This window comes from Fusarium flagelliforme (assembly GCF_020744385.1).
Source record: "Fusarium flagelliforme strain FIESC 12 MPI-CAGE-AA-0113 chromosome Unknown B0J16scaffold_1, whole genome shotgun sequence".
In the NCBI taxonomy this organism is placed as follows: domain Eukaryota; kingdom Fungi; phylum Ascomycota; class Sordariomycetes; order Hypocreales; family Nectriaceae; genus Fusarium; species Fusarium flagelliforme.
Window position 1 is genome coordinate 2,549,264 of NW_025763503.1, and position 27,928 is coordinate 2,577,191.

Genomic DNA, 27,928 nt, shown 5'->3' on the forward strand with positions numbered 1-27,928 from the left:
CTCTGGCCTATTACGTAGCACTGCACCTGCTTCGCTTCTGCACGCCGCTCGGTTATTCTTTAAAGGTGCGTTACTGGAAAGCCTCATCCATATCATGGTAGCCGTATCCTCTTATAACCATCACGTTACGGTCTCTAGATTCGGCACCGACTCCAGTCTTACCGGCCCTCGTTACTCGGCGATTTCTCGCTTTCTTGAATCAAACCTCGTATCTCACTCTCGGTAAGTTACTGTGCCTGGCCTATTCTACCTGAACGTTCCTTGAACCCACGGTTCGGCATCGAGTGCATTGTATCGGGCTTGCGGAAAAGTTTCACCATTGCCAACTCCTGTACTTAGCCCTTCTGCCCTATCATGTCTCCCGGCTGTCCTGACCCCAGGTTCTTTACCGGAGTCTCGGCTACCCCAATCAACTACATACAGAGAGGGTGAAGTGCGTTGCAGAAGGTGTGTACACTATGGGGTGCGTGGAGGGTCCACTTGACTCTTGTCTAAGTCAGCGAGGTCACAATACTCGGCTTATATCAGAGCCATATGCCCTCTCATTCGGGTTGCCTTGGCCTTTGTTATCAATCATTTATCTCTTCCCATTTAAAATAATCTTATCTATGCCATACCATTACCCTCAACAAGACTGTCACTATTTCTACCGAACCGCCCTTCGCGGACTCAACGTTAGCACAAGCGTGTCACCCATCTACGCCTAGACTCGATTTCCAACATTACCTACTAACACTATGACTCAAGTCCGGACGTTCACTCCTCCCCAGTCTCTTGGAGAGAGGCTCTCTGACCCATCTTCTGCACCCACATCTGCAGGCGTTACTGTTCCTCGGACTCTGCCTGACATCCCTGAGCTATCTCAACCACGACGGAATTCTCCCCCAAGACTCAACGGCGACTACAAACGCTATCCAATGGCCAGTGAGTCAAGGAAGGATGGTGGAACCACCTTCGCAGGCCAAGACAAACTGCCAAAACTGCCCATTCCCGAGCTAGAATCCAGCTGTAAGAAGTACCTGGAGGCTCTAAAGCCGCTGCAAACAGCGCGGGAGCATGCACAGACACAGTATGCGGTAAAAGAGTTCCTAAAAAGTGATGGCCCCGAGCTGCAGGAGAAGTTGAAGACATACGCCCAGGGAAAGACAAGCTATATCGAACAGTTCTGTAAGTAGTGACACCAAGCCCTTCTGACAACCATGTACTAACATCCACAGGGTACGACTCTTACCTCAATTTCGACAATCCTGTTGTTCTCAACCTGAACCCCTTCTTCCTCCTGGAGGATGATCCGACCCCCGCTCGCAACGATCAGGTCACTCGTGCCGCCTCTTTGGTTGTCTCATCACTTGAATTTGTCCGTGCCGTACGCAAGGAAGAGCTTGCTCCAGACAAGGTCAAAGGGACTCCTCTTTGCATGTATCAGTTCTCAAGGCTGTTTGGAACTGCTAGAGTACCCACCGAGGAAGGTTGTCAAATCGAACAAGATCCTGAATCGAAACACATTGTCGTCATGTGCCACGGCCAATTCTACTGGTTTGACGTACTGGACGATAATTCGGATGTTATCATGAGCGAAAAGGATATCACCTTAAATCTCCAAACTATCGTTGATGATGCGACTCAAATTCCGATCCAGGATGCTGCAAAGGGGGCACTGGGAGTACTGAGCACTGAGAACCGCAAGGTCTGGTCGGGCCTGCGAGATGTTCTGACCAGTGAGCCAGGCTCCAACAATGCTGATTCTCTGGGAATCGTGGACACAGCTCTCTTCGTTCTTTGCTTGGACTACGCCGAGCCTGCTGATGCTGCAGCGCTCTGCCAAAACATGCTTTGCGGTACGAGCGAGATTGAGAAGGGCGTTCAGATTGGCACTTGCACAAACCGGTGGTACGATAAACTCCAGATTATTGTGTGCAAGAACGGAAGTGCTGGCATCAACTTCGAACACACTGGTGTCGACGGCCATACAGTTCTGCGATTCGCCAGTGACGTTTATACCGACACTATTCTTCGATTCGCCCGCACCATCAACGGTATGGCCCCTTCACTCTGGGCCTCTTCTAGCCCCGACCCATCTAAGCGCGATCCCGAGAGTTTTGGCGATGTCAGCGTTACCCCGCGAAAGTTGGAATGGGACATGATTCCTGAACTCAGTGTTGCTGTTCGCTTCGCCGAGACCCGTTTGGCCGATTTGATTGAGCAGAACGAGTTCCAAACATTGGACTTTAGCCACTATGGCAAGAACTTTATCACATCGATGGGATTTTCGCCGGATGCTTTTGTTCAGATGGCTTTTCAGGCCGCCTACTATGGGCTCTATGGCCGTGTGGAGTGTACTTATGAGCCCGCCATGACCAAGATGTTCTTGCATGGCCGAACAGAAGCAATCAGGACGGTCTCAGAAGAAGTGGTCGATTTTGTCCAGACTTTTTGGGCTGAGAACCCTGCTGAAGCCAAAATTGAGGCGCTGAGGAAGGCTTGCCAGAAGCATACCGCGAACACCCGGCAATGCGCAAAGGCCGAGGGCTGTGACCGACACCTATACGCTTTGTTCTCCGTCTGGCAGAGAAGCTTGGAAGACGACCTTGATTACAGCAACGGCTACTCTAGCCCGGGTGATGAGTACTCCGACCAGGCCGGAACATCTATTGGCAGCCCTGCGCAGGATTCACACCATCCTGTTGATGGCGTCGAGGTGAGGCCCACGCGGGATCGTGGCTACAGCGTCAACTCTAGATCACGAGACCAAGCCCCTCTCCCAGCTCTGTTTTCCGATGCTGGATGGGATAAGCTTAATAACACTATCCTTTCGACTTCTAACTGTGGCAATCCCGCCCTTCGCCAATTCGGCTTCGGTCCCACGTCGGGAGACGGATTTGGTATTGGGTACATTATCAAGGATGAGGGACTTGCTATTTGCGTTGCTAGCAAACATCGTCAGACAAAACGATTTGTCGACACTTTCGAGAGTTATCTCCTCGAGATCCGCCGTGTCCTTCGCGCCGGTAACCGTAAGATGTCTATTGGAAAAGCAAGTCGTGCTCGTGAGGTGGAAGCAGAACGTCCCAAGCTTCTCAATCGCATCAAATCTCGAGGACGGCCTATTACTGCAGTTGAAAGCCTGCGATCAGCCACTGGTACCACGTCACCAACAAATGAGAGCAGTACCTTTAGTGAAGATGATGAAATGGGCGGATGTAAGTTTCCCCATTTTTGAAATGTCTTGCAGACAGTTTACTAACATGACATTCAGATGGCTTTTTCGATGCTGGCATGCTGTTGCAAGCCCTCAAGGCTCGCAGCGAGCACTTTGAATCGACCGATAATCGCACCTCAGACAGAGCTGCCGCCGCACAAGCTCGTCGTCGCGACATTGGAAAGAAGTTGAGATTGAGTGATTATTAAGCATCAAATCATACATATTTCATAGCATAGCGTGTTCATGGATAGTGCATGGAGTTATAGGGGCTCATGTGTTATATCAGGATAGGTAGAACTTTCGAATATGGCGAATGTGCAATTTCCTTGGTGCTCAGAGCGAATTCGTGTGTCTTGAGTGGTGACTTCATTCTATCGATTGGGCACAGGTTGATTCTGCAGGTTTGCGAGTTGAAAGATATACAAGAGATGGAGCAAGTAACACCTGAATAGACAAACCCAACTGTGCTTTCGCCTTTACTTACCACTTTGGTATAGACCATTGAATGATACGGCTACTGATCCAACATCGTCGGAGCTTATACGCGAGAAAGGGATAGATTTCCGCTCTCATTCGTCCATGTTACGATGACTTGTGAGCTTTTGGCCATGCGATAGCATGGTGAAGCCTAGGTAGTCAAATATTTTGGCTAGCTATTCACATATCATCGCACATTATAATTCGTGTACATCACATGCCGGAAGCTACAAGTATAATAAGGAACCCTGAATTTCAAAGACCTAGTCTAGATACAGGCTTGGGCGTTCTCTCCCTCTCTCATTCTAGGCCAGTCTGCCGGCCAACCCACAAGGATCTCTCATGCCCCATATAGAAAGCAATAAATCAGTAGTCCCTGAAATCATACAACCCAAACATGAATCGTTGCCCCTAGTCGAAAGCGCAAATAGCTAGTGGAAAAACAAAAGCCGAATAGGATAAAATCGTCTATGCCGAGGATTGTGATCGTAGCGATCCAAATACATGTACACGCCCAAATCGTGATGTCTGCTCTTTTATATACGCTGCCGTTCTTCCCAAGCAAAGCATACCAGAGTGAAGACGTCAGGATAAGCGGCTGTCCTGTAGCGCCCTTTTGATAATGTTACACACGACCAACTCTGGCGGATGTCGTGTCAATCGATCGAATTGGGCCTGCGCCCTTTTGGCTTAGTTTCTGAGACAGATCAAAGGAAAATCGTGAATCATAGTGGTGTCAACACCACGGTACCACTGAAGACCGTCATGAGCGTCACTGTACAAGCGGGTTAATTTTCAGACTTGTCGGTCTAAACCCACTTAGCATCCCCGGTGTTGCCCGCACTGCCATTGGTGTTACCAGTGGCAGGAGTATCAGGGCCGACATTGCCCTTAGCAGCGCCGTTGGAAGCAGAGTTGGGGGTAAAGTTGCCAGGAGCCTGTCCATAGTGAGGTTGTTGAACAGGTACACCGGCAGTAGGAGCCTGGCCGTTCATGGCTGGGTTGGGGGAATAGACAGGCATGTTTTGGCGCATGGCGGGCATGGGACCGTTGGGAGGAATACCGTTGCCCTGCAGAATAGGTCCGTTCCCGGAGATACCACGAGAGTGAGCAGCCCGCAGAGGGATCTGACCCTGTGTGTTATCGGCTGGTGTCACTTGGCCGCTGGATGCAGCGCTGCCACGGTTGTCGAAGGCCGAGATCTTAGCTTGAATACGACGACCGTAGGGAGTGGTCCTGATCTGGGGCAAGATTGGGCGAATTGCTTCCACAAGGCGGTACTTGTAAGGAGGGGTAGCATACTCTAGAGCTGTCTGGATGACATAGTTGGCGAAAGAGTCGCGAAGAAGGCGTTCCATCTCCTGGCCACGTAGAAGCTCATCCACAATAAGATCCCTGGAGGGAGGCAAAGAGCAGCGCAGGCACTTCTCGATGACGTTGGAACTGAACTTGTGTCGAGACAACTGGGTGATGCAGTCTTTAAAAGTCTGGACGATGGGCTCAGTAAAGAGAGGCTCGTTCAAGTCAATGATATACTGAACGACGTAGTTGCCGAAGGGATCCTGAACAAGGATTCGCGCATGCTCGGTGATGCGCTGAATGAGCCAAAGCTTTTGATCGCCTGATGCATGGTCGATACAGCGCTGAAGAACACAGCAGCCATGTCGGTGAGTGCCGACCGCGACGCAGTGGTTGCCAACAGCATCAAAGATGAACTGGGCGTCAAGGGAACCAAGTTTGTTGAGGCACTTCTGAATGACATGGTTGCCGTTGAGGTCCTGAATGAGCTCGACGACTTGGAAACGAAGAGCCTCGATAATGATGTGAATCTGCTGAGGAGTGTTCACATACTCGATCATCTTCTGGAGCGCGCGTGTGCCGTGTTGGTTGAGCGCAATGCGGACCATATCCTGCGAAGCGTTTTGAATCAAAGTAGTTCTCTCGTCGTCATTGCAATACTCAAGGAGCTTTTGGCACAAATAATTACCAAACGGGTCCGTCATGAGCTCAATGACGTGCTTGTTGGTTTCGTTCCAAATCATGTGAACCTGGTCGGGATTGCGCTCCTCGAGCTTCTTTTGGAGGTAGCGACAGCCATGCTGGTCCTTACAAAGATCGTAGATTTGACCCTGGAAGGATTCGAGGGACACGTTCTGGTAGCGGGACATCGCTATGAAGAAATCAGTACAAAGTATGCATAGTCAATCCAAAAATCACTAACCTTCGTTGTCAAGCTGTCGTCGATGTTGCATGACGCGGGCCTGGCTGTCGCGAGGCTGGTTGCCCTGACTATAGTGACCAGCATTGTACCCGTTGTAGTTCTGGGGCTGGTACATGCTACCACCATTGACACCATTCATGTTCATCTGCTGCATACTATTCGCAAGCATATTCACATTGTAGGCACCGGGCTGGTGGGTAGCACCCTGAGGGTGGTTTTGAGGAATAGCACCCTGAGGAACGCCCTGAGGAACGCCCTGTGGAACACCATAGCCGTTCATGGGGTAAAACCCGCTGTTGTTGAAGTTGTTGCCCATGGTAGAAGCGCCACCTGGAGTGTTGTTGCCCACAGATGTTGGGGCAGGAGCTGTGTTGCTAGGCCCAAAGGGAGCAGCACTGGCCTGCAGAGCAGACTGGATGGAGGGATAGGAAGGCTGCTCGCGGCTAACAGCAGTGTTGTCTGAAGAAAGTTCGCGACTGTGACCACGATGAACGGCGCCAGCAGGAATGCGGCCAAGGCTAGCATTGTGGTTGTGGAAATGCTGCTGAGCGTGAGTGTTGGCCTTTGAAGATGACCCTCCTGGGCTCTTGACAGTCGGAACATCGTTGGAAGAGAACGAGCTCTGGAGCTTGGGAGGCGTGGCCATGTTGCCGTTGCCAGCGGAGGACATGATAGAACCACTTTCGATAGCGTTCTCGGAGATGTACTTGAGGTCAATGGAGTGACGGAGGGAAGCTGGTCGAGAGGCAAGGCCAACAAGATCGCTCACAATGTTGGAGCTTCCGTTGATAGAAGAGAGACTCTGCTGAGCGCGGCGATGGTTAGCAAAATGGGTCCAAGATATAGAAGAAGATGTCGCTTCGGGTTGAGGAGAAGGGGGTAGGGCAAGGTCCAAAGCGGCCGAGGATGCAGAGAACTGAGCGTAGGGTTGCTGTTCAGACAATGAAGCAACAATAGCAGCAACATAGATTCTAAGGTGGGGCGCTCGAGGGTACGAACAGGGGCTCAGAATATTGTTGCGCAGTCGCCCAATGATAAAAGGACAAAGAATACAGATTGACCAGGTAGGCAGAATAGGATTGTGCACAAAAAGTTAAATGGTGAAAACGCAATAGGTCAATGGTAAGGGGAGAGGCTCAGGTGAAGATGCACCTCGGGGGAAATGTGGAGCTCAGTTGTGAGTCTTGCACTTAGAGAAGCTGTATGAAATTCCGAAAGACAGTCTCCTCCCAGCACTCGCGGTGCCAGTTTTTTCGCGAATGGCCACGTGAGGATTGTTTAGGATGAAAATTACAGATAAGATGAAAAACTGAACTCACCATCTGATCATCACGACGAACAAGAGTCGGGAAGTTTTCGTCAGGAACACTGTGGGCCAGTGCATTTGAATCCTCGTCGCCAAAGAGGAAACGGGTAGTGTTCGTCTGATCGAGACCGACGTCGTACAATCCGGTACGCGAACGGGTCACAGGCATCGAGTAACGGTTGATGCTATCGTTGGAAGACATGATTAGCTTTGTTTGAATGCTTTGTAGAAAAACTTCTGGGCAATTGGTATAAGTGAGTGGCGAAGGCGTGCTCGATACTGCAATACAGTAATCAAATCTGAACTGATGCTAACGAAAAGGCTCTTTTCGAAGTTCTTTTCTTTTTCAGTGAAGCAATTGGGAAAGGGAAAAGGTGGCTTGAATGAGAAGTGTTGTTATGAGAAGTGTTATTATGAGAAGTGTTGTTGAGTGAAAGAAGTGTTGGTTAGGACTCAAGCAGAGGTTCAACTAGAAGCTTTTATATCCTCAAGAGCTGAGTTCGAGAGTGATTCACTGCCTTCGGCTCCTTTCCCCACTGGGTAGAGAAAAGTCATAAAGCTTAGAAGAGTCCGCATGCCCGGTTTTCAAATCGACCGTTCGCTATAACAGCGTTCGATCTGTTATGGTTGTCTGCAACCTGAATTAAGGACCAAAATCCTAGATCGCAACGATTTACGTCTCTAGGCCAACTCGGTGATGAGACTCTTCTGGGCCGCCTGACTTCAGAGGTCCAACCGCAATTACCGCTTGGAAAGATGCGGGCTCACGAAATGCAAATGCATACGACAGCAACTTGTTCACTTACGCGTTGCCCGAACGATGACTACTAGGGTCCTGTCGAACGGCCTCCTCCTTTTCGTCGTCACTATTTCGACGTGTAGTTGGGACAGAGCGCGAAGGCATTTGGGTTGTGGTGTCGTCAAAGCCGTATCGCGCTTGTCTGATACCAGATTGGGGAGAGGCGAGCTGAGAACCGGATCGGACGGGGCGGTTGAAGAGACCTGGAGGGGAGGTCAAGCTGGACATGGAATATCGACTCGGCCGTGACAGAAATGTAGGGAACCCAGAGTTGTCGCGGTATTCTGGGGGTGTTGTAGGTTCAGATTGGTGGCCACCCATTCTACCCACTTCCTCCTCCATCTGAGCAAGCTCCAAAGCCTCTCGTCGCTGTTGCTGGTCCAACTTTTGCATCTCGAGCTCAAAACGCCGCCTTTGTTCTCTGATTCGCTCGTACTCCATCTTCTTCTTCTCAATCTACGTTTGCCATTAGTCAATAATCAGATTTCATGTCGGTAGGTTTCGCATCGCTCGGACATCGGTGTTATTGCACATGGGATACGTTCGGTGGATTATGTGACGGAGGACAGGAAAGCGATTCCATGACATACCAATTGCACCTTCTGCATCGCCTATAAACCATTATATCAGCATTTGTCATTACTACATGTTGGCGACCAAATATCTTGACACGAAACCAAGTCACAGGAAGCCTCGAGGCGCCAAACAGGCGGCAAATCTGCAATATCTTGACTACTCACATTATAATCCTGGGAAGGCTCTGGTACTCGTTGAGCACCCAAGGTAGATAGTGTCGGGACTCGACCGGAATCGGTGGTGAAGCGGCGGGGAAGGCCAGATCGATGGTCGTGAGCTCCGACGTGAGGGTTGGCTTGGGCTTGGGCTTGGGGAGCCGGCATTCTGGAGGCATTTCGTGGAGGTGAGACAAACGAATGCATGGCCGGGTCGTTTCCCCGCGGGGACTGCTGGGAGCGAAAGCGCAGTTCGTCCATAGCAGGCTAATAGATACAAGATAGTACACGCCGAATTGGCAAGCGGTCTCTGTCTATGACACTAAAGACATGAGAGAAACAGACAAGTATTAGCAAACGCGACTGTATAAGATGTAAGATGAGGCAGAGGAAGAGCAAAAAGAGCCGAAGGCGATGGATGGAACGTTGTTGAGAGGCGGGGTGGACGTGGTCAGTGTGGATATGGCCCTGGAAATGGGGGGTGTCCTTTGAGACTGGGTTCCTACAGGTAGTCCAGGGGGTTCGTGGGCGCTGAGTTGGTACACCTCGACTAGAACTGAAATGGCCTGTGGACTCGAGCAGGGTGATGATAGGTAGCATGTGACTGTATCCGTACTGTATACAGAACACATAAGGAAAGGTAGGACATTTAGAATGGAGGGAGATGAGTTGACTTGGAAGGGATGATGAAGCTTCAAGCCACACGAACCACAGCGACTTTCTCGTGGACCTGGAGAAGAGTAGAGCTCAGAGGTTGAAGTATTGGATTCGGGATGGTGCAACTAGGAATAGCACCAATAGTGAAACAGTAGGGTGGTGAGGGAGATGGTGTTATTGAGGACGACAACGGTGCTAGTATGTATGGTTACGGAAAAGGAAGAGCATCCTCATCTTGATACTCTGTTCCTGGCTGTCTTCTTCTATCTTCTGGCGACATGCTGCGAGGACTCGTCTGGGTCATCATCTCTTCGGAATTAAGGTAGCATGGGCGTGCGATCTATATCCAGTAGGCGTGCCGTGCCGCGATGTGAATGGGCATCTGCCAAATGTATGGATGGACTGGACGAATACCAGACTGCGCTATGTCGGTGGATGGTCGGGATGCGTAGGTGTTTGTCTTCGCCGCGCTATGCTACCCTTGGCCGAAAAAGAGAGTTGACGACATAACCCGACTGGATAGGAGAGACAGACAAGAACAGATTACCAATATTCGATAGTACATTCATGCTATGAAAAGGTACCTAGGCGACGCGCCTAGAGATGGGAGGACCTTGTATGGAAGCTGGAGAGGGCAGGTACGAGAATGACGAGAGGGTGGGGAGAATGAGGTACAGTTGCTTCCTTCCTTGAGATGCCTCGACGAACCAGAGACGGAAGCTCTGGACAAAAAGGATGAACCAACCTGGACTCTAAATGACGCTCAGTGCGTGGGTGGGAGTAAACAATCGGATGTACAACGGACGGACACTTGGCGCGTGTCTTGCTTAGGTGGTAATAAGAGCGGAATATAGCGAGTAGGTAGCTGGAATCTGGTATCGTACAACGGATGGGATGGTTTACACGCTTTCTCTCTCTTACAGCGCGCCCTGGAAAGCCAGGAGCGACAGGCTGGTCTGGAGGAAAGGGAGGGACGGAGCGAGATGCGATCGATGGATAGAAGAGTAAGGATAGGTTGATAGTAGAAGAGAAGAAGAAAAAAGTGTCCAGTCGGTGATGGGACCTCACTAGAAGAATGGGAACCTGGCCTAAGGCGGGCTGTTTGGCGCTCGGCTTTGAAGGTCGGCGTCAGACGTGGGGAGCTGTGGACACGAGACAGGGCCTAACAGACAGTAAAAGGCAAGTCGTTGAAGCACCGAGACGCAGGGTTCAGTTACAGGTCCAGGATGAAGCATGAACGAGGACACACCCCCAGAAACGGTAAAGAACTGCAGGGAACGAGCAAGGTTTCAATTATTTGGGGAATATAAAGTTTCCTTCTTTACAACAAAGCTTGTGTATCAGAGATTGACAGCACATGTGAAACATATAAACAGACCTCATTGCCAATATCAAAGTATTTGACAAGAGTCATTTGGCCAGGGGCTATCTCGCTCGACATGGGTTGAAGCTCTTCACGAGGTCCAGACTACAGTAGATATGCATCTCAGCCAACCCGCAACCTTGAATTCAACAACGCCAGCGTCGTACTGTAGTTACGGGTATGAACACAATCAAGACACATGAAACTTTTACAAGAATAGCTGCAGACGTAGCTGTGATCCATCCGCGCCCAAGAGAACCACTAACAAGACCATCAGTGGAACCCAAATCAGGCACCATAGAAAGCCAACTCTCCAGCTGCCAGGGGACGGGACGGAGGGATGGATGGATGGATACAATGTCCACTTCGCTCAACGGCTAGGCACATCGACTAGCTAGCAATAGTGGTGCGTTATTGGTCTGCCAGCTTCGTTCCAGAATAAACTGAATAAAGGGTTCAATTCATAGTAAGGTCGCAGTCTTCTACGAGAAGCTTGTGCTCAAGACAAGGCCCGATATCTTGACACCATAGTAAGAAACACTTCGGACTATTCTCGTCCGAATCCACATAATATCTTCCAAGGTGGGTTATGGCATTAAAAAAACGTGGTACAAGACCAGACTATGTGCTGAGGCCTATCGTATGTTGAGACATTAACATCAATTCTGGCTATTCCTTCCCAGTTGTCTCTGTTCGTATGATACCATCTGTAGATGAATCGTTTTATCCGGTGTCAAAGATATGGATGACAACTTCGGGTCGAATCTTGCATGAGAGCGCAGCTTGACAGAGCATGGAGGGCTGCAGGGATTAGCTACCTACCTAGGTACCTACCTAGGCAGGTATGCATCATAGGTGGTCCCTGGCTTTGGTAGCTTACCTTACCTACTTCGATGGAGAAGCAGTCGAGGTCGCTATCTTTCTTTCCAGGCTTGTTTAGCCGTGAATGTTTACCGGAGTTTTTATCCCTCCTGACCTCTGCAAGTGTCGCACTAAATCGTAACTCGTTGATATCCTGAGCTAATGGAGGCAAGAACGAATTACAAGCTGTGAGACATGCAGGGAAGGAAGGTGAGATAGTCGCAGATGCTATTGGATCCTACATTTCAGCTTCTCCCCCCACAACAGGAAGCTACAGACTTCAGATTACGCCTGTCAGTGGGTATCTAGCTTATGTCGTGCCTTGGGTTCCTTCTCTTCGATTGAGATGGGTCCATCTGCCATCAATTCGCTCATCGAAAAGATTATACCTAGTGAGCCGCCATTGCCTGGGTATTCCAAGCTTACGACTTGACAATTCCTCTAAGCTCGTCACAAGATACATAGGTACGTAACGGGTGCCCACTCATTGTCAGGCAGAGCAGGTGTGGGTATGATGAGATCTTGAACAACCAAGACATGAGCATCAACGGACCGCGCTCCTCCAAGGGAAGTGGAAGCGATTGATATCTCTCAGGACCCTTGTCCTCCAGAGGCACGCAAGACGTGGACCAAGCGCACATCCCAGTCACTTTCAATCTACGCCGCCGATTGGTTAGTGCTGTTATCCTTCCTGCACGTCACCCAAAAACCCATATTGAACTGCAGAAGTCAAACTAACACGTCCCCAGATTGCCCTTGATGCATCGACCAGGAACGCCCAGGCGTAGGAGCTTGTTCAACCTAACAGGCCCACGATTTCGTCACAGACTGAACGTCCATAGGCATCGCCACTTTGTTTACAACAACAGATGTGCCTTGGGCCCCCAGCCATCCGCCACGAACACTTGACACATGACGATCATGGTTGTTAGTTTCGTTCACCGCTTTCGAAACTTCATCCACGCGGGGCTTCACGGGCTTACGCTCGTTCGACTCAGCCTTAACCCAGGCTACAGAGCTCATCACAACTGCCCGTGAGGACCCAGCCTGATGGAGCGTGACCCTATGCTGGTTTCGCATCGTTGCTTGATGGAGCCTGATCAGGAACCGATCGCTGGACCGCCATAACCTTGGTCTGTATTGCACCTGGCGTCATGTTTCCCTTTGACCTCCGCGGTAGCACCTTCAAACTGTCGCTGGCGTGCAAGCCAATTAGCTTTCTATACCATGGTAAAACCTGAAAAATCATGGGAGCATTGGTTTGAAATCGATGCTGGGGGTATCACAAAACCCTCCGCTTGGTTGGTCCGAGATCCACCTCGACCACACTGTTACACATAAAGGTAGTCTACTACTAGTACTGCCGTAGTTTAGTCACTGTCGGTAGGTTGTGATTTACAGAGTTGCAAGTGTCTTTATCAGGAACCGTTCCTACGCAATTGCGAACAATTCCCAGCGTTGCATAATTAAAGTCGTAACCTGATCATTTCTCTAGGCCTTGCTACTTGTAGCCGACTCCGACAGTCAGCTATTCCATACATCCTGCTCAAGCTCAGACGCTTCTAACAAAAGACCTCGTCTGAGATCAACCTAACAATGGATAAATAGCAGTAGTTAACTATACGAACTTAACTAACAGCATCCACGAGACACGCCAAAATCCACCACCACTTGCTGCTGCTGTTTGTTCTTCTGGCAGGTATTCGCTCGACTTCCCCTCACAGTGAAGAAGACTCCCCTTCACCGACTTTTATCTCCTGCCGCTACAAGTGGTCCATCAAGCTACCTAGTCGCCTTGCCGTCCCACCTCGCTACCTCTCAACTCGAGGAGTCAGGGTCCGATCAACTTGCCGTAGGGACTAATTGCCAGCGCCAAGAATGATGTTGGTGGTTCATCCCGCTGTGACCGCTGCATATCAGTGAGAGTTTCACCCATGATACTGCAATTGCTGTGTATGTGAAATGACTATTAAACCCTTTTGCAATGGGCTCACCACCCAAACAAGACGGTTTTCGTGGCATACCTAACATCAAGTTCAAACTACTGTATTGTCAGAGGGTCGTGGATACTACGTGAGTCACTCACGCAATACGTTGGTCATTTCAACATCCAATGTGGTGATAGAGCCTGTACTACTAGGTTAAGGAAATTGTATTATAACCGTACAGCCATTCAATGAACATGATTTGTTCATGCTTGGTATCTCGGAATATGGGTGCTGCTCTCAATGACTTTCTTCTCCAGCCATCATGACTGGACCTGTGAACGACATTTGCCTTAAACTCATTGACCTTTGCTTCAAGTGAGTGGTTTTAAACTTAGATGTAGCAATAAGTATCACTGTAATTATAGTCACCCGAACGTTGACTGTCAGGGTAAATAAACAGGACATTGAGTTCGACGTTTATGTATAGTTTCACCACAGCCACAGGGTAAGCTCAACTACCTACTTGGATGATTGTCTCCGTTTATACATGGAGTGGTCAACGAACGATTGGAAAACGAGAAAAGCACCTAAGACCTGTTTCATGATTTTAACAGTTCTATATTTCCCGTAACTTGCTATAATACATTGACCAATGTTGAGCAACAGTATGGCTTTCAGGTGTATCCTCTACCTTGAGTCGCAAAGACACACGTGATCCTTATCTTATCACAGCGCGCTCGTCCCCCACCGTGGCACAACAGACCGAGTCGGCTCCACCTATGACCGCGGGGCAAGAACTTTTTGCGAAAGCTTAGTAGTTATCGCAAGCTGCCGCAGAAAAAAAGTAGTCATTCCGCGCCAACACAAACACGCCCCGAATCTTCCGTTGTAGATGCGCGCTCTTAGGTGACATTCAAGATGCCTACGGTCGACGATGGCTTCGAGGCTCTCCTAGAGCCATTCTACAATGGCAAGAAGCTTACAGATCCTATTTCTACAAAGGAAGACAAGTTCCAGCTCTTGCCCGCCTTCCTCAAAGTCAAGGGTAAGAATGCCGATCCGGTCTACGAGTCTCGTCACTAATTTTCTCTCCAGGTCTTGTCAAGCAGTATGTCTAAGTGACAGGTTTTTGTCCCTGCAGTTACTGACTAAATATCTAGGCACATTGACTCATACAACTTCTTCGTCGAGCAGGAGATCAAGGACATTGTACGCGCCAACCGAACGATCAGAAGCGAAGTAGACAGCAACTTTTGGCTTGAGTATGTCCTCTAAAGAGTTACTCGAAATCATCATACTGACCGCCTGTACAGGTTCACAGACATTCGAGTCGACAAGCCCCGGCGTCAAGATTGGCAAGATGCAAAATCACACACCGAAGTCACTCCCATGGAGTGTCGTTTACGAGATATGACATATGCTGCACCAATTTCCGTCGATATTCAATACATCCGAGACAAGCAGAGGATCGTACGTAAGAACGTGCCCCTCGGACGTATGCCAGTCATGCTTAAGAGTTCCATATGCCGCCTTGCCAATGCGAACAATACACAGATGGAGGAGATGAACGAATGCCCGCTCGATCCTGGTGGTTATTTCATTATTGGTGGAACAGAAAAGGTCATTCTTATCCAGGAGCAGCTGAGCAAGAACCGTATCATTGTCGAAGCGGACGAGAAGAACAACATTATTTCAGCCTCGGTTACCAGTTCGACACACGAGCGAAAGTCGAAAACCTATGTTACACTGAAAAAGGACAGGATTCTCCTCACACACAACGTTTTGGTTGAGGGAATTCCTATTGTTATCATCTTGAAAGCGCTGGGTGGATTGTCAGACATGGAAATCATGCAGCTCGTGGCAGGATCCGATGGACGATACCAGGACGAATTCCTTGTGAACTTTGACGAGGCCACCAAGGTCGGTGTTTTCACCCAGCACCAAGCCTTGGAGTACATTGGAACCAGAGTCAAAATGGCACCTCGCAGAGGAATCTTCGGTCCCCAGGTCCGCCGTAACCACGTCGAAGAAGGTCTTGATGCTCTGGCCAACCTGGTTATTGCTCACGTACCCATCGAAGGACTCGATTTCTATCCAAAGGCTATCTATGTGGCTATGATGACCCGAAGGGTTCTTATTGCTGCTCACAACCCCAAGCTCGTGGATGACCGAGATTTCGTGGGAAACAAACGACTTGAGCTTGCTGGTCAACTTCTCTCACTTTTGTTCGAAGATTTGTTCAAGCAATTCACCACCAACGTGAAGATGTCGATCGATAAGTTTCTTAAGAAAAACAACAGGGCTGTCCCTCTTGATGCTGTCAATATGATCAGCAACCACGCGAACAATATTGGTTACGGAATCAATCGCGCCATTCAGACCGGAAACTGGAATGTCAAACGTTTCAATATGAACCGAGCGGGTGTCACCCATGTTCTGAGTCGACTCAGTTATATCGCTGCTCTTGGTATGATGACAAGAATCAGTAGTCAGTTCGAGAAAACACGAAAGGTCTCCGGTCCTCGTGCGCTTCAACCATCGCAATGGGGTATGCTCTGTACGTCAGATACGCCTGAAGGTGAAGCCTGTGGTTTGGTAAAGAACTTGGCTCTGATGACTCATATTACCACCAATGTGGACGAAGAGCCTGTCAAAAGATGGATCTTCACACTTGATGCTGGTGTCGAGCCTATCCGCAACTTCTCTGGTGCTGAGATGCATCGGGAGGGGAGCTACATTATCCATGTGAACGGTACACCGTTCGCGTTGACTCGATATCCAAAACGATTTGCTCAAAAGTTCAGAACGATGCGTCGAAGAGGCTGGATCTCTCCCTTTGTCGGTATCAACATTAACACCCACTTCAACGCCGTTCATATCGCTACTGATGAAGGACGAATTTGCCGACCTTATATCATTGTTAAGAACGGTAAGCAGAAGCTTAAGCCCGAGCATTTGCGACTACTTCAGATGGGCAAGGCCACTTTCGACGACTTCCTGAACCGAGGAGTTGTCGAGTACCTTGATGTGAACGAGGAGAACGACGCACTCATCACCATTTATGAACACCAAGTGACTCAGAGTACCACTCACTTGGAAATCGAGCCATTTACTGTCCTGGGAGCCGTTGCAGGATTGATTCCTTTCCCTCACCATAACCAATCGCCTCGAAACACCTACCAATGTGCTATGGGTAAACAAGCCATTGGAGCCATCGCCTATAATCAGTTTAACCGTATCGATACTCTGCTATATACTCTCGTCTATCCTCAGCGACCTATGGTTATCTCCAAGACGATTCAACTTATTGGCTACGACAAGCTTCCTGCGGGTCAAAATGCCACTGTTGTTGTCATGTCGTACTCAGGATATGATATTGAAGATGCTTTGGTCCTGAATAAGGCGTCAGTCGACAGAGGTTTTGGCCGATGCCAAGTTTTCAGAAAATACACTACGGAACTGCAGAAATACCCCAACGGACGCAGAGAACGTATCGGAGATCCTGAGAACGAAGGCGAAGGCAAGGTCAAACGTCGCATCGCTAAGCACGAGGCTCTGGACGATGATGGCCTGGCAATTGTTGGTTATAAGGTGAACAGTGGCGAAGCTATGGTCAAGAAGGAGACACCACTCGATCAAACAAGTACTGGCATTGGACTGGACCGTGGACCTGGCGAGTTCCGCGACTCGTCTGTTTCTTACCGAATCGCAGATCCCGCATATATCGACAAGGTTATGATCTCTCAAACTGAGAAGGATACTACGGTCATCAAGGTCCAGACCAGACAGACTCGACGACCCGAGCTGGGAGACAAGTTCTCGTCTCGTCACGGTCAAAAGGGTGTTGTGGGTATTATCGTAGAGCAAGAAGACTTGCCGTTTTCAGACAGCGGGTTGAGCCCTGACATTATCATGAACCCTCACGGTTTCCCCTCCCGAATGACTGTCGGCAAGCTGCTCGAGTGTCTTACAGGAAAAGCTTCTATTGTTCACGGTCGACCTGATTATGGTTTTGGTGATGCTTTCAGATCTCACCCACTGGAGGAGATGAGTCAAGTGCTGGTCGACCATGGATTCTCATGGGAAGGCAAGGATTACTTCACATCCGGTATTACTGGAGAACCTTTGGAAGCTTATGTCTTCAACGGGCCCATCTATTACCAGCGACTTAAGCACATGGTGCAGGATAAGATGCATTCTCGATCTCGAGGTCCCCGAGCAATCTTGACGCGCCAACCTACAGAAGGTCGTTCGCGAGACGGTGGTTTGCGTCTGGGAGAAATGGAACGTGATTGTCTGATCGCCTACGGTGCTTCTCAGCTTCTGCTGGAACGACTTATGATCAGCTCAGATGGTACCGAGATTGACATTTGCCAGCAATGTGGTTTATTCGGCTACAAGGGTTACTGTCACACATGCAAGAGCACCAGGGAGGTTACCAAGATGACGATGCCGTACGCAGCGAAGCTGCTTGTGCAGGAGCTTATCAGTATGAACGTTGGTGTACGACTCCAGATGGATGACGAGTTTCCCCATCCCAGATAATGGACGGCTGCACGGTGTAGATATGCATAAGAATGGAGTTTAGGAACTTGTATACCTTATACACAGCATAGTTATTTTTAGGAGAGGTATCATATTGTTATTTTATATCTATTTGTGCATGTGCATTTGCACCAATGTCTCATAACCTGACAAGAACTGTGTAGATGCGACAAGACATATCGCTATTCCACATTTCCTTATACAAACATATCGCTATCACTTCGTCTTTTGGGCCTGTACAGTCTTTAGTCCTCCCATCGTGACCTCGAACTCAACTGCTCCATGTAGCCCCTGGCCTGTTGAGGGTGCGTGTGGCGCAAAGACAACCTTCATCCATCTTCGCCATCCTCTTAGCGTTGGAGCTGCCAAGTCAGAGTCATCCTCCGCAGTTATCGGCGCAGCTTGCCTTATACGCCCATAAACAGGTCGCTTGAATAGCGCAACCCGACATGCAATCTGCGTGGACCAAACAAGACCCAAGCTGGGCGTCTTGAGCGAGTAAGATGCGTGAGGATCGTCACCCCAGCCTGTGAACCAGCGCTGCTGATAATCAAGCATTAATGCCGGAGGCGGTGGCGGGCCTTCGGGGTCTTGTAAAGCGAAAGGTAATGATGATGAGGGTGTGCCGGGGAGGTTTGTAGATGAAGGGGGTGGCATACTCCGTGAAGCAAGGGGACTCTCGTAGACGGCGCCACTGCTTCTAGGAGGTGCGTGTCGTGGTGTTGAGCTGGAGGAGAAACGATCGGCGACTTGGTTAGCTACCACTACGGCAAGGTTATGCCTGCGAGCTAGATCGCGGAGAAGAGCACCAAGACGGACGAGTTCAGCGCTTCGAGCGGCCATATTAGAGCCGTGGGAACCCTGACGCTCGAATTCGGCGCGGTAGTTGGCGGCCACTGAATCGAGGATGATGAGTCCTATCTTGTGACGGGATAATAGAACTGGGACTTGGAAATTGAGAATGTGGTCTTGTGTTTCCAGGTCCGGGGTAACGGCGCTGTGGATAGCGTCGAGTGAAGGGCGAGCATCTTCGTCATATTGTTGTATAATGGGATTATGCTTGAGCATTTGAGCAAGACGACTTGTTGCCATTGCGGCTTCTGTTGAGATGTAGAGAGCCTCGCGACCTAGACCATGAGGAGGCGGAAGTTGAACGGCTAGACAGAGAGATAATAAGGCCTGAGTCTTTCCAGCGCCGCTCTCACCAGTGAACTCTGTCACCACCCCCACAGGCACGCCGCCCCTTAAAGCAGCATCAAGACCAACATCAAGAGTACTAATAATATTCTTCTCCGGTACAGAATCAGGTTCAGGTTCAGGTTCTAGAAGCGGCTGCTGCGGACTGAGATCGTCGGAGAGAGAAGCTTGTATCGCAGCTATGAGGCGCTTGAGATCGAGAATAGGGAGGCGCGTTTGTTTTGCGATGTCGGCAGGATGAAGAGTGAGAAGATCTGTTGTCGAGAGCGCATTTTGCTCAATTGTTGGGATGAGAGCTGCGAAAGGTCGGAGGGGAAAGGAGGGGAGGATTTGGAGAAGGTCTGTCATGAGGACGATGATATATGAGACATGGGTGTATGTATGAGTGAGAGTGCAGTGTAAGTGAGAGAAGAGGTATGAGGTAAGGAGCTGAGTAGGCAGCTGTTACTAAGTTTTCTCTCCCAACTAGAAACTCAAATAGAAAAGGCCCAAGAGTCCGACACTTCGTAATTCAATAAACACACTTGTGTTCTGATGGTTCTAGTTTAGTGATCTATTTGATGATGGTAGGTTGCACTTCACGCGTTAAGTGACTGCAATAGACGCGGCTAACACAGATACATGACGCGCTTAATTAGTTGGAAGTCAAGCCACATTTCAAAACGCCACACTAATATCAATTCCACCAAATTGAATTTACCAAGACCCTATGGATGGAAAAGACCAAGATTTTACAATTTTTATGAATGCTTTAGAGATAAGAAACTGGATGACGATGTAAGTAGAGGTTCAGGTTTAGCCCAGTAGAATTGTAACGGCCGAAGATGTTTCTGCAGCAGGGTGGTCAAATGTCTTATATAATCAGTGAAGCATTTTATCTCTGCTGAAGAGGTTCACGTTGGGGAGTAGAAGACAGGGAGTACCCGTTGATCAGACGGAACCTGAAAATGATGGACTGCCAGGAACTGCAATGGAAGACTGTTGCTTACGAGTGGATCTTGAATAGCTAGCCCCACAAAGTGCAATATTTTCCAATATGAGGGGCAGCGAAAGAAATAATTTCAGTAACAGGAAGGCCCCGAAAAGACCAGAAGAAAAATCTCCCAGCGCATTAAACAATTACAGTAATTATTTAGTTTATGTTATGTCGCATCATCAAATCACAGTCAATGTCACATCACATCTCAGAGAGCAGTATTCAGCCAGGAAACCGTAGGTATTGTTAATCTTAATCATGAAATTGGAATTACTTTTGATTCCATTTTTTGTGCTACCAAATAAGGTTCCCGACTCCCCAGAGTCCAAGCATGCAGTGCCAAAACCAGACCCTCCCAAATCGAAATCGCGCGTACAACCAGATAGCCGTAATGCGAAAACAACAAACGTACCAGCCACCCATAGCATGGGGCGAGCTGTTTATCGGTATCGCCAGAGGGAGAGGGTGTTGTGGCGCTTCCAGGTCTTTCTGCGGCCAGCCTTGGTCTTGTTGTAACGGTGACCCTTGTTGAGACCACGGGACTTCTTGCCGGTGGCGGTAAGGCCACGAGCCTCGCGGTGCTTGTGGACGGGGTTGACGATCCAGTTGATGCGGGGGTCGATGCGGATGGCCTTGTGCTGGGGGTCGACGAGGATGACCTCGTAGTACTTGTAGGTGGAGTCCTGGTTGATCCAGTAAGAGTTGAGGACTCGGAGGTTAGCGCAGCGGCGGCCGACACGCTCCTCGGCGGTAGCCTTGAGGGATCGCTGGTACTTCAGCTGGTTGATACCGTGGTTGGTGGGCTTGCCTGTTGGTTGTGCGTTAGAATCTGACTCCTCACTTTGGAGCTTCGAGAGAAAACCTACCGTAAGTGGCACCCTTAGGAGCAGGGCGCTTGCGGCCACCACGGCGGACACGGACGCGGTAGATAACATAGCCCTGCTTGGCCTTGTATCCGAGGCGGCGAGCCTTGTCCAGACGGGAAGGACGAGAGGCGCGGTGGATGACGTTCAATTGACGGAGCTATATTGATGCACTCTCAGCAAATGTTCAACGAGTGTATAGCAGAGACGGGGTATTAAACCAGCCCGCTTCGTCTCGAGTTCTCTTCATCGGTGTCCATGCGGACGCATTGTTTGACAATGTGCTGATTTCGTCGTTCTGAGAATTTTCATCCAATTGTGGAGTCTTGAAAAAACATTCCACACAGAAACCCAGAAATCGATTGTTTCGAACACGCGAGAGGAGAACAAGAGATCGAGAGCAGGTTGACCGCCGTCCACAGGGGAGAAAAATCTTGTGCATGTGTTTGTTGTGGTTTAACGTACTTCCCAGCAGCGAACTCGGAGGAGGAAGGCAACGACATCCGACTGCTTCTTCTTCTGAAGCTCTTCGACGTACTTGAGGGCACCCATCTTGGCTGTTGTCGAGGCAAACGGTAAAGGTTAGCGAAAGGAATTGAAGGAGAAAAACAAAAGGCTTGCAAGGAGGAGAATTTGAAGGGGGAATGGGGGGTTCACATACCGGCTTGGTCGAGGTCCTGGTGGTTAGTAGGATGTCGAAGATTTTCAAGAAGGAAAAGAACCACCGATAACTCAGTTTCCGTTGTGGAAAATTGTGGCCTGTGGGTTAAGCGATGCGCTAGCCCGCTTACTCATCCAGGGCTGCCGTCGAAACGTGGTCTGTGCTGAGGTAAGTCACGTGATTTTGCTTGAGAACTGTTCGAGATCTTTACCGTTAGAAACGTGCCGTGATTGGTTGGAAGCCTTGTTGGAAGAAAGATATACTTGAATCCCATCATATTCTCTCTATTATATAGATCGACGATCAACATAGTCAATCTTTCTCACTCCCCATCGTAAACTTCCAATATGCACCATACACCCAGATCGTAGCTCACATAACTCATTCCAAACAAATCACTTCCTCTTCCTCCACTTCCTCCGGCAGCAGCTTCAACAGCTCTGTAAAAGCCTTCAAATGACCTTGAGCAAGTTTCCCCCATACATCGTCAGACGTCTCAGGCAGAGCCTCCTCGATGAGCTCCCATGCTACTTCTTCGACGCCACTTTCAGTATCTTCAGGCTTGGTGGGAAGTTCATACATGTGAGGCATGACAACGTGGTTGATAATTTGTTTAGCCATGTCAAGGCCACGCAGGCTCAGATCTTCTAAGTCTTTAGCATCTTGTCTCCAGCGCATCCAATTCGGCACTTCAATTCCGGTATCTTTATTAACCAATCTTTCATAAGCATCGACGTTGCTACGCAGATCGTCGAGTGCCTTCAGCATCAGCTGTGAGTAGTCTGGGGTCTTCTTTGCTGAAGCTGGCGTAGAGTGCATCCAAGGTAGAACAGTGGCAAGGTCCGAAGGGAACTCTTTCATGATTGCATTGCGGTCGACCCGAGGGCTATTAGAGTTAGCAGGTTCATTATGCGAGCACCAAGAACCACATACGTTGGTGTCTTGATCCCCTCATCAATCAGCTTGATAAGATCATCTGCCTGCTTTTGAATATTCGTCTTCGCCTCATTGCCTTGCTGTGGCTTTCCCTTTGTCGTTATGGAGGTATTGGCAGCAGCTTTGCCTTTCCGTTGCGCCGTCGTTGCAGCCGGCTTCCGCGCTCGGGCTGTTTTCTTCGGTGGTGTATCTTTGGGATCATTGTTTTCTATATAATATTTAGTTGACTGTAAGGTTGTGGATGAGGAAGCGCTTACCGGTGGCTGACGTCTTCCTCTTGCGTGCTTGAGGCATGTTGAGGTACAGAGGGAATGTGAAACTTCTAGTAGAAGATTGCCGGGAAAGAAAAATGCTCAGACTCAGATAATTGATAGGTTGAACTTGGTGTAGAAAGAATTTCTTGTCTGTTTTTGGGAAGAGAACGGCATGCTCCTGGGCTGGAGGGAAGGTGCACCCTCGCTCTTACAAAAAGTTAACAAAAACCAAGAGTCGCCCACACCTTCCTTTTAAAAGTCAGCTGTCACACACAACGTCCTGTACAGGCAGGCACTCGTCTCTATTGGAACACAGTCTTCACAACCAGATCTGCGGCTTCATTGTGGGAAACGATTATGTATGGGTGATACCTGAGCTCCAATTTAATCTATCACATACAGAGTCTCATTTTCAGGCCTCGAACCGAGCACGCAACCCTCGAAAGCAAACCCAACTAAGGGGGAAAAAAGAAAACAGCAAACGTATAAAAAGCAGATGAATAGTAAACGAAGTCTTTGTCATACATGATTCCGGCTATATCTCCCAATGTCCCTTTTTCGTCGCATATTAGTTACAGCGTTAAATGCGAAACCCTTGGGTCTTTCTGTCTATAATCTCAACCTGTAAAAGCAATATCCATGCCATCCGTGTCTTCTTGTCTTCTTCCCCTACTCCCTGTCGTAAACGGCCGTTGGATCACTGATCCTGAACAAAGCGATATCGAAATGGAAAGCAGCTATTGAGCAATCTCGTAGTTCTCGAGTGTTGAAAGAGAGTTGCCTGTAAACGCCCAAAAAATCATAGAAAGGGAATGCCGGAATCCTAATGCGATACTTAAACACACAAGCAAATAACCGTTTCTTGAGTCCAGTAAAAGCAAGTTCTGACTCTTCTGGACCTGATAAACTGGCCAACAACTCCACTGTTTAGACATCAACTGCTTCTCTTCCATTGAAAAGAGATTGCTGCGATATGTCTTGATGCAAAGGAGCGAATTGAGAAGAGACTTCTCATGGTCGCCAAACGTATGCGGCAACACGATTAGTGAGTGTTGAGTGAGAGACCTTGGAATCCTCCGACCCAGTCATTCTGAGGAGCCAGAGGGGAAGTAGCCTGAGAGTGAGGCGCAGGGCTTGGTCCTGACTGAGGGTTAGGGAACCGCTGACGCATGGGCTGGTATTCTCCAAGCTGGGGAACACCTGCTCCAGGATAGCCCTCAAGAGAAGCCATAGCAGCGGGACCATAACCAGGGTTGGTTCGGGGATTAGTGAAAGGACTACCGAACTGTTGGTACGCAGGATAGTTCGAGGGAGGGTACCCAGATGCCTGCGGCTGTTGCTGCTGAAGGCGGTTTTCGTTGCCAAATGGTTGACTGAAAGTTGGGCGGTACCCGCGACCATCTCGGGCTCCAGGAGTGAAGGCAGATGCCTGATGAGGCTCCTGTATCTGCTGGTTCTGGCGGCGATCATTGCCGCCCGCACCACGGTTGGCGTTCACGGCACCAGGGCCGATACCACTAGGGGCCTGGATACCAAGAGTAGGACTAGCGAATGATGCGGGGTTGATAGCAGACATCCAGATTCGCGTCTTGTAAATCTTGAAGAGATCTGTCACGAGGGAATTGAAGTTGATGTACGAATCAGCGAAGTAGTAGAAAGTCAACTTCTTCCAGTCCCTAAAACAAACTATGTTAGTTGCGTTTACTTCACGAATGGTGGAAAGACTCACATTTGGAATTCAGCGTCAAGGATCTCCATGTTAAGACCGTGCTCCTTGACCTTTTGCATACAAACACGCTTCGCCTTCGCCTCCTGGCCTTCCTTGTCCCGCAAGGCATGGATTTCGTGGGCTTGGGCGAGTCGCTTGATGAGCTTGGGTCGAAGTTCACCGGCGTTGGGCTCTTGCGCATGGTGCTGGCTGGGAGGTCCCATGCCTCCAACCGCGCTTCCTTGAAGACCGGTGGAAGAGGCGATGAGACCTGCACTAGATCCCTCCTGAGCGGCAGCAGCACCTTGAGAGTACATCATGAGCCATTTGTACTGCTCTTCGGCGTAATGTTCTTTGAGGTCTTTGGCGGCCTGCCAGTCGACGTTGTCCTTAGCTACAGTTCCCAGGTCAGTGCCGCGATCAGCCTCGACTATCACCAGATCACCAGGCTTGACGTTGAGACCAGTGCCCTCTTGGATATAGAACACATCAGCTCGGGCGCACTTGAACAGCACCATATGAAGGAGCTGGTTGTGGCGGGGCTGGGCAATGTTATAAACATTGCGATGTGGAGAAGGCGCGCGGTTGCCATAGGGGCTGGGCAAACCATATGGAGATCCGTACTGATTGGCATAACCAGCCTGGTAGGCGTTCCCCATGTTCGCTCCAATGTTGGCCCCTCCACCAAAATACTGGTTAGCTATTGTTGGTGTTAGCAAAGGATCCGCTGTAGTCTCGCGCTCCAGCATACCATGTGAAGTGGCCCCGAAAGAGGCAGGGTCGGGGTACCCCGGAGGATAGTCTTGAGATTGCTGCATGTCGAGTGCGGAAGGTTCGAGTGCGGAATCGGGAACAGAGCTGATAGAGCCTTGACGAGTGGGCAATGTAGCAAAAGAATGTCTCCTGCTCTGCGAGATGTCAGAAGAGGAAAAGCCGAGAGAGCTCGACCAGCCAAGGGCAGCTTTCTTGAGGTGGGCATTTTCTGCCTTTCGGTTATCACCAAAAGGCGAACGGAAACCCGCTCCAAGTTCACTCATGCGCCTGTTCGCTGCGCGTTTGGCCAACATGTCCCCAGACTCGTTTGCTTCATCGAGCTCATCAATAGCGTAATCGGAATTTTCTGGGACCGTTTCCCGCAAGGAATAGCCGTTTCCAGTGTAGGAGTTACCAGTGACTGCGCGGGGTCTGATGCGGGAATTGTACTGCGTTTGCTGTTGCTGTTGCTGTTGCTGCTGTTGGCGCAGCATGGCGTTTTCGCGCGCCAGCATTTCAATTGTTTTAGCTTCAGAGGACTGATGAAAAGAATTTTGCATAGATTCACTCGGGCTCTCATCCTCGTCGTCCTCAACTTCCTTGACCTTGCCAAGCATTGTGCCGTCGTTGGCCATCTCGCTCAGCATACTAGGGCGTGAGGGTCGATGTTGAAGTGCAGGGTGGCGAGCACGTCCCATCATGGCCGAGGAGCTCATAGAAGGCGGCGCGGCATTGCTCTCAGGGTCAAGCTGTCCGACGGAATAAGACTGCGATCGATACGTTTTAGGAGTGGGGTGAAGCGGAATAGCAAACGGGATTTGAGCGTTAGGGACGGGGTCTCGCGAAACTGGAGATGTTTGTATCTCCGAGTTAAAAAACGAGTTGCCGCCACCGGGTGGCAGTGTCGATGTTGGTGACGGCAATACTTCACTAAGCCGCGCAGGGGGGTCTTTACGATCCGTATTCCAGATAGTACCACTCCATGGGAAAGCGGATGCGCCTGGTTGTCTACCCATTACGGATGAAGTTGAGTGAGATCCCCACGCTCCAGCACCGGCTTCACCAGATGGCGTGCTGGGATGCGAAGTCGTTGGCGACATTGAGTTACTAGCAATTGAGCTTCTTCGAGGACGACCCAAAGTTTGAGAAGTTTCGTTTAACCACGAAGGTCGTCGAACGGGCTTAGGCGGTTGAGATGATGTGAGCTGGCTGGTTGCTTGCGCAGATTCGTATCGATGATCGCCTTCGTCGTCTGAACTAGCGAGAGCCTCGGAATCGGGCGTAGAGGTCCTTGCATGCAATTTATCGAGCAGCAATGACTGGTTGTTGCCTGGAGCGGTGGGATGAGACCCTTGGCCAAGTCTTGAAGACGGCCCTGTTTTGAGAGGACCAGAGCTCATTGTTTAGAACACACACTGCCTGTGTTTCTTTCTTTGTATGAATTTGAAATCACAAAAGCAGCTGGTTGATGATGCTCTACTATTTGAGAGCTTTTGGTTTTTTACGGCAAATTAGCTAGCACAAGTTGATCGTGTTTCGAAAGACGCAGAGAAACAAAGCCGATGCCGAAATAAAGCTGTAGGCTGTAAAGGATTCTTTGAGAAGTAATAAACGCAACTGCACATGGTTAGCGGAGCGCTCAACAGTGAATAGAGTGTCATGAAAAACGGCAAATAAGTGGCTCCTCTAAAATTAGGAGAAGGAAATACAGACAATGGTGCCAAAAGAAAGAGAGTGCATAAAAGGCGACCTGAGAAATGAGGCAGAATCTTGGTCAAAATGACCCAGATTAGCTGCAGATGCAACAAGTGAAACTTACCAGAGATGTAGATCTCAAGTATATCTAAAGACTAGGTCGTTACACGTGCCAAATTCTAGATCGTTAAAAACAGATGAAACGTAAGAAAAATGACACTGATTCCGTGATCGGTGTCGGGAAGATGCAGCCTTGTCAGGTTGCAATGCTGGTAGAGTCGCAGATGTGTGGTTGCGATATACCAGTGCGGCTTGAGCCAAGGTGGATGATTAGTTTGGAAGAAGGCGACAGAATATCTAAACACCAGCGCGTCTAACCCCAGGCGCAAACAGAAGATTCAAGTTGTCGGATGAGAATAAAGGGCGCAGATAAATACCCGTTCGGGGGTGAGGGCTGCGTGAGAACTGATATAGGCTGTAGCGACAAAGGAGACTCAATCGTGGCCCATTGTCAGTGAAAGAGCTCGAAAGCAGCGCGCGAAGTCCGACACCAAAAGTGACGCGGGGTTAATGCTGCACCGGGGGCGGCGACAAGGCAAGAAGCGCGGCGGCGGTGGCGAACACTTAGCGATCACAAGGCCTGGATCGTAACTCTCAAATTAACCTGCGTCGACCCCTGTAGACAATCAAGAAGTGTTGTTGAAGAAGATCAAGACGGATGGTTGATCGCGAGAGTTGGTGACGGGCGGGCACAAGGTGTGCAAGTCGAATGAGGAAACGGGGGAAGAGCCCAAG

General features: G+C 49.6%; 7 protein-coding genes across 7 annotated transcripts; 2 read left to right on the top strand and 5 right to left on the bottom strand.

Annotated features, from left to right (window-relative positions):
• Nucleotides 1–737: 737 nt before the first annotated feature.
• B0J16DRAFT_390976 (Choline/Carnitine o-acyltransferase-domain-containing protein) lies at nt 738–3,706 on the top strand (the record flags this gene model as incomplete). Its single annotated transcript, XM_046131910.1, has 3 exons — nt 738–1,167; nt 1,218–3,200; nt 3,257–3,706. 3 exons carry the CDS (start codon nt 738–740, stop codon nt 3,406–3,408), a joined length of 2,565 nt encoding a protein of 854 aa, XP_045988801.1. The 3' UTR covers nt 3,409–3,706.
• Nucleotides 3,707–4,261: 555 nt separating this feature from the next.
• B0J16DRAFT_14733 (armadillo-type protein) lies at nt 4,262–9,225 on the bottom strand. The gene is made up of 6 exons (XM_046121990.1): nt 8,746–9,225; nt 8,596–8,616; nt 8,013–8,461; nt 7,220–7,391; nt 5,901–6,705; nt 4,262–5,849 (listed from the first exon to the last, which is right to left on the bottom strand). The coding sequence occupies exons 1-6, from the start codon at nt 8,995–8,997 to the stop codon at nt 4,489–4,491; spliced, it is 3,060 nt and encodes a 1,019-aa protein (XP_045988802.1). The 5' UTR covers nt 8,998–9,225; the 3' UTR covers nt 4,262–4,488.
• Nucleotides 9,226–14,358: 5,133 nt separating this feature from the next.
• Nucleotides 14,359–18,176, top strand: B0J16DRAFT_278288 (uncharacterized protein). Its single transcript, XM_046123833.1, has 4 exons — nt 14,359–14,590; nt 14,641–14,653; nt 14,706–14,807; nt 14,859–18,176. Exons 1-4 carry the CDS (start codon nt 14,464–14,466, stop codon nt 18,088–18,090), a joined length of 3,474 nt encoding a protein of 1,157 aa, XP_045988803.1. The 5' UTR covers nt 14,359–14,463; the 3' UTR covers nt 18,091–18,176.
• Nucleotides 18,177–18,186: 10 nt separating this feature from the next.
• B0J16DRAFT_327616 (P-loop containing nucleoside triphosphate hydrolase protein) lies at nt 18,187–19,837 on the bottom strand. Its single transcript, XM_046126120.1, has one exon. It carries the CDS (start codon nt 19,633–19,635, stop codon nt 18,307–18,309), a length of 1,329 nt encoding a protein of 442 aa, XP_045988804.1. The 5' UTR covers nt 19,636–19,837; the 3' UTR covers nt 18,187–18,306.
• A 577-nt stretch (nt 19,838–20,414) lies between these two features.
• On the bottom strand, nt 20,415–21,845 carry B0J16DRAFT_327618 (60S ribosomal protein L15). The gene is made up of 4 exons (XM_046126121.1): nt 21,788–21,845; nt 21,592–21,683; nt 21,130–21,286; nt 20,415–21,071 (listed from the first exon to the last, which is right to left on the bottom strand). The coding sequence occupies exons 2-4, from the start codon at nt 21,676–21,678 to the stop codon at nt 20,704–20,706; spliced, it is 612 nt and encodes a 203-aa protein (XP_045988805.1). The 5' UTR covers nt 21,679–21,683; nt 21,788–21,845; the 3' UTR covers nt 20,415–20,703.
• A 128-nt stretch (nt 21,846–21,973) lies between these two features.
• B0J16DRAFT_366411 (uncharacterized protein) lies at nt 21,974–23,017 on the bottom strand (the record flags this gene model as incomplete). Its single annotated transcript, XM_046130086.1, has 3 exons — nt 21,974–22,673; nt 22,721–22,931; nt 22,981–23,017. The coding sequence occupies 3 exons, from the start codon at nt 23,015–23,017 to the stop codon at nt 22,169–22,171; spliced, it is 753 nt and encodes a 250-aa protein (XP_045988806.1). The 3' UTR covers nt 21,974–22,168.
• A 1,002-nt stretch (nt 23,018–24,019) lies between these two features.
• Nucleotides 24,020–26,838, bottom strand: B0J16DRAFT_352272 (uncharacterized protein; the record flags this gene model as incomplete). Its single annotated transcript, XM_046129253.1, has 3 exons — nt 24,020–24,653; nt 24,707–25,385; nt 25,437–26,838. 3 exons carry the CDS (start codon nt 26,836–26,838, stop codon nt 24,020–24,022), a joined length of 2,715 nt encoding a protein of 904 aa, XP_045988807.1.
• Nucleotides 26,839–27,928: the final 1,090 nt, after the last annotated feature.